At 37.4% G+C, this 6,085-nt stretch overlaps 1 protein-coding gene across 3 annotated transcripts in view; it reads right to left on the bottom strand.

The window, feature by feature from the left end:
- Positions 1 to 482: 482 nt before the first annotated feature.
- The window catches only part of exoc3l2b (exocyst complex component 3-like 2b), a 158,078-nt gene continuing 152,475 nt past the window's right edge, over positions 483 to 6,085 (bottom strand). For all 3 annotated transcript variants that reach the window (XM_034168238.1, XM_034168237.1, XM_034168240.1), the window contains one exon: positions 483 to 1,980. In XM_034168238.1, coding sequence (XP_034024129.1) covers positions 1,692 to 1,980 — 289 coding nt within the window. In that variant the 3' untranslated portion in view covers positions 483 to 1,691. The remainder of the gene's footprint in view (positions 1,981 to 6,085) is intronic.

Genomic DNA, 6,085 nt, shown 5'->3' with positions numbered 1-6,085 from the left:
TAGACACATTTTCTTGCATAGTAGTACAAATGGGCCAAAAGATGAAGTATTTTCTTATTTATAAAACCTATACTGAAGTACAACTTAACAACGTGCTCCACAGATGACATTTTGAGATGCAGAGTTTTTCTCTCATAAAATTACATCTTTATTCTCATAATATTACACGTTTTTTTCTTGTAATATTATGACTTTATTATCGTGACATTACAAGTTTTTTTCTCATATTACAAGTTTATTCTTGTAATATTATGACTTTATTATCATAATATTATGACTTTATTCTCATAATATTACATTTTTTTTTCTCATAAAATTATGAATTTATTCTCATAATATTATGACTTTATTCTCAAAGTTTAAAAAAAACTATGTGGCCCTAAAACGCTGTCGTAAAAAATAGTTGCAGCTCCTGTGCTTGTTGTTATACCTGATCAAAGGTCAGGTAGAAGCTCTTAAACAGTGCTGCAGGGTTCTATCTCTAGTCCCTCTTTATTTCAGTCGTGTCATCATGTTCTTTACTCCCGAGGAGTCTGTCTACACATATAAAAAAACTTGCATCTTTTTTGTCATCTTGATTAAAGTGCTATCGGATAAAAAGTCCAGACGTCCCGCAAAAAAAAATATGACACCAGCATAAGAAGATGATCACCATAACATGCCTTCACTAAAAACTAAAACAGATATCAAGAACTTGTTGGCATGTTGCTTGCTTTTTGAACACATGAAACTGAATTTCGATTTTTTTTTTTAAAGAAGAAAAAAGTTAAATTTAAGTCACTCTAAATCCAGTCTTTTTGATTGATGAAAGAAAAGAAAAAAAACCATCAAGCTGTTATCAAATATGATTTTCCCTCCAAAATATGCAAAACATTTCTCCACAAAAGGCAAAATTTCAACTTGCCTCATGTAAAATGGACAAACATGATAATCACGAGGAGTAAAATATGTTTTTTGCGAGGTGTTTTTTGCAGTCCAGATTTGTCATAATTTCCACTAGCCACATCTTTTGTTCTGCTCATATCAAACCACATCAAACTTTTCTTCTTAAAATCCATGTTTTGTCCACATACATCCAATGTGACTGTCTTCCAAACAGCAGCGACAGCAGACATTAGTTTGATTCTTCAGCAAAATGCTGAACAATAAAAATGTTCCATTTCCAACAGCCTTTCCATGCTCCACAAGGTCCTGATATCAGTCAGCTTCCAAAATCTCCACAAGTGAAGTTGGAAATACTCAGAACCATTCTGGTCAGTCACCTCACAGGTCTGAGCTGTGAACTCCAACTGACTCTTCAATTAAATTATGGCTAGCCTGCTAGCAAAGACGACAAACTATGAAATTTCAGACATTATTGATGGAGGCTAGCAGGTTTGCAGGTTTGCTATATTTGAATTCTTTGCGATAATCTAGGCTACCTTCATCTTCCTACTCCATTTTGGGCATTGGCACACCAAAAACATAAAACAGTCAAAAAAGCTAAAAGAAGAAGAAAAAAGCAAAAGGTTTCCTTACAAGGGCAGCATGGTGGATGAACATATTCAGTAGGATTTCAACTGCTAATATTAATCACCACTGTTATTCAAATCCATTGTCGAGTTCCATTTGTTGCGTCATTCATGCAAAGTGCTTTTCAGTATCAACCAAATGTAGTTTTGGTCTCAGTGTCGAAACTTCACATAAGCTGTTTAGTGAACATCATCTGGGTTGTCTTGAATGGGGGCTCGAGCTGTGCGGCGTGGTCTTAGGAGAGTAAAGCAGGACGAGGTGGTCAGGGCGATGCGACTCAGGCCGAGATTCAGGCAATGGACCTCTGAGGTGACTGGCACCTCGGAAAAAAGGCCGCGGTCGCGAGGAAGCCACGGAGAGCTGCTGTCGTCAGTGCTTTCAAAGTCCTTTACGATATTGAGGATCTCCTGGCGCTCCACCTGGCGAGTCATACCCCGGATGTTCAAAATGCTAGACACATGCTTCTTCCTGGACACAGAACGTATAAAGGACACAGATGAAGTCATGAAATTGAGATGTACTTTCTCAGGTTTTAGCCACAGGATAACTTGCACTGGATGATCTTTAGAGGAAGCTAAAGTCAACCTTATGCTGTGTTCACATGTTGCCGGGAGAACAACCATCATGCTGGTTGTCACAGCCAAATTCTAGTCATCTACAGTGGCAGAATGTACTTGACGGCACAGTCATATTTCATTGTTAATGAAACAGACAGTAATTCACTTAACCAAATAATGCAACAGTTTTAACGATTTGCACAGTATTATATTCAAACAGGAAGCACTGGCTCTGTTTGTAGCTTAAAAAGTTAACTTTGTGTGAGGTTGTACATTAATTTATCTCTGTTATATCACACAAATTATTCTTATTGACCTGATTAAAACCAGGAGACTCTCTGCAGTTAAATCATCCACCTTTTACTGCCCCATTTCTCCTCGTTAAAGATAAAACGACATTCAGTTTGACCTCACCGCTGTGGCAGGTGGTAAAAGTTGAAAATATTTAACTTTTGACAGTAAGTGCAGTCACGCTGTACAGTTGTAGTGTTCGCAACCAGCTGTAGTGGACGTTTTCTGCCAACCTCGAATTGGAAACAACCCAACATTAGATTTACTGTTTGCTGCGTACAGCCAACATGTGAACGCAGCATGAATAAGTGAATTAGCTCTGCTCAAGAATAAAGAACAATGTTTAGATGCACCGGACTTCCCCTATTTCTGCTGTTATCACAGTTTAAAACAACAGCAAAATCTTGACAGTAACTCCAGAAAATAGTGTTTAATTCCTCAAATTGAAGACCTATGAAACCCCTTCACAATTTACACTTACAAAATGTTTGTTGATAAAGAGATTAGCATATAATGTAATTATGTGCTAATTGGAATTTGGTGAAAGACGGAATGAATGTTCCATTCATCTCGGCTCCATCTCATTGAATGGAACATTTCATCTTTCACCTCATGAAATATTCTCACCACTGAACTCATAAACATTCATTATTTAAATAATATAATACAGTTCCCCCCAAAAGTATTGGAACACTTGGTATTTCACATATTTTAATTTGTTTTTGCAATTTCGAATACAAAAATAAAAAAATATATAAATTTGTAAAATTATCTTCCTTGAACTCAAACTGAAAATAAATCTCTACAACTTGATATAAATGAATTAAAAATATAAAAGCCAAGATGATGGGTTACATAATATTTGCAAGTAATCAGTTTTATTGCCAGTTTTCTTCAGACAAGTCAGGGGATGGATACATGAACATTTCCAAGTCACTGAATATGTTTTTGACTTTATTTACATCAGTTATAAAGAAATACAAACAGTATGGCACTCTATGGTAAATCTGTGTGGAGTAGACAGTTCTCAAAAACTGACTGACTGTGCAAGACGGAGAAGAGTGAGGAAAGCCACCAAGACACCCAGACAACCCAGAAGAAGTTACAGGCTCCTGTGGCTGTGATTGGAGAAATTGTGCTCAGTGCATATTTTCCATTTTGTGTCCCCAGTTATACAGCTTCATGATGAAGTGGTACAGAGAAGGGTTTTCTTTCACCAAAACATCACATCTAGACTTGCATCTCAGATGTACCTTCTGGCAAATTGTAGTTGAACTATCAGGTCTTCTTTTTAAGAAAATCGTGTGGCCAGGTATGTACAGGTTATAGACAGTGGCGATAAAAAAAAAAATATATAGGAGGCAGAGCTGAAGATATTAATCTCTTTGGGAGTGACAAGGATGGGCAGGATTAGAAATGAACAGATCAGAGGGTCAAAACAAGTAGGACGGATTGAAGAAGGGTCAGAGATGAGACTGAAGTGGATTGGACATGTGTAGAGGAGGGACCCAGGGTATATAGGGAGAAGGATGCTGAGGATGGAGCCACCAGGCAGGAGGAGAAGAGGGAGACCAAAGAGGAGGTTTATGGATGTGCTGAGGGAGGACATGCAGGTGGTTGGTGTGACAGATGAAGATACAGAGGACAGGGCGAGATTGAAATGATTGATCTGCTGTGGCAACTGCTGAGGGGAGCAGCCGAAATGAAAAGATTATAAGGATTATTAATTCTGTATCATCATAACAAGCAACCACCAAGAAAACATTTCAATGTGCAGTTTAATTTACAAAAACATTAAATTCCTTGTTGCCAAATGTTTAATTGGTAGGGTAATTAGTTTAATTTCCTGAACACAATATCATATCATAATATCATAGTGAGATATAGAAATCTGCTGAACTAATTACATATCAAAGACTTTCTGTTTTTGTTACATTACAGGTAACACCACCACTCCTACAAATAATAACAATAATAATAATAAAGATAATTTTATTATGCCCCGCGTGGCACTTGTGCCACAAGGCGGGGCATATAGCATCTGGGTTGTCCGTCCATCCGTCCTTCCATCTGTTGTCTGTCCATCTGCCTGGCCATCTGTCCAGCCACAATTCGTTTGCTGCAGTGTAGCTCGGCACCTATTGCTCGCAAAAACTTCATATTTGGTGGGTACATGCCTTGGAGGAGTACTTTGCATGGGTTCGAAGGCCGGTGACCTTGACCTATTTTTCAAGGCCACCAGTGGTCACAACTGTCAAATCCTTCGCAGCAACGTAGCTTTGCACCTATTGCTTGCAGAAACTTCATATTTGGTGGGTACATGCCTTGGAGGAGTACTTCGCATGGGTTCAAAGGTCAGTAGCCTTGACCTACTTTTAAAAAATTACCAATAGTTGCATTTGTTCGAAGGCTACCGACTTTTTATGGTCACTGTTGGCCACATCCTCTAAATAAATATAATGTCAATCTCCAATTTTTCCACTGTGTATCCCAGTTTACATAAAACACATGAAGGTTCAACCAAATACCTACCCCACACGTACATATTACTGCACTTCACATAGAAAATAGTACTGCACAAGGGGCATTTCGTGACGAATGTCTCTAGTTTGTTTAGCACCAAAGTATGGCTAAGTGGTCTACACAAGAAAACATCAAAACAGAAAAGTTCAAAATGTCATTTTATGACGTCATTTTGATATTTTTTGTAAGCTGCTATTTGCAGCAGAAATCGTTGTGAACATTTAAGTGCTCTAAGGCACATAATTAGTAAAATTGAGATGCATAACCTAAATTTGTAAGAAAATATTTATAGGAAAATACATTATGACATTTTTTGCAATATAATCAGATTATGACATCATAATGATGTCATATTACATTATAATGATACCTAAATGATGGTAATGATTAAGTTTCATGTGTAGATCATCTCCTGAAAATTTGGTGGTGATACGCTATACCGTTCATCAGTTTTTTGTTGTTTTTTTTTGGGGGGGGGGGGGCAAAGCACTCCCCATCCCCCGACCCCAGGAATCCCAAATAAGCCCAGTCTAGATAGGGTTAACATTGCATTATATTTATTGATCTTACTTTTGCTTACCAGTAGCAAAAATATGATACCACACTTGTAATTGCAACTGTTCACAAATCTTAAAAGTTTTGGGGCAGTGAGTTTGTCTTATAAGAGCAGATAAAATGTGTGACGGCACACAGAGTGCACAGCGGGTAAACATGAAAACACAATCAATAGTGTTCTATTAAAAGAACAATAACAGCACTAAGCTTGTTATAGAACACATTCCACATGTATGATTTTAAGTGTTTACACACACCCAAACACTGCTTCCTTTACGCTTTTTTAAGCTCCATGTTCTGTGGGTTAGAGGTCAAACTCTCAGCTCGTCATCTGAATACAAACAAGGAAACTACTATGACTGTAGCTGGATTTTCATCATAGATTTGTGCAAAAAAGTAGCAATTTTTCAAAATGTCAAAAGCAAATAGATGCAAAATGATAGCTTTTCCATTGACTTATTGAATGCCACTGCTGGGTTTTGTTGTTTTTTTCAGTGTAATATTGCTGTCATATCATATCTTCTAATGTTCAACAAGCACTCTGTCCATGTATCCTGTTCTGTGTTTAACATCATGTGACACTTTCTTTAAGTCAAGTGACAACAGCGAATTCCTCTTTTACGAAGTAAGGCTTTGGGAAATTGAAA

Source organism: Thalassophryne amazonica, chromosome 4 (assembly GCF_902500255.1).
Source record: "Thalassophryne amazonica chromosome 4, fThaAma1.1, whole genome shotgun sequence".
Classification (NCBI taxonomy): domain Eukaryota; kingdom Metazoa; phylum Chordata; class Actinopteri; order Batrachoidiformes; family Batrachoididae; genus Thalassophryne; species Thalassophryne amazonica.
The sequence above is the reverse complement of the archived record's forward strand: the minus strand, read 5'-3'. Positions and strand labels throughout refer to the sequence as shown.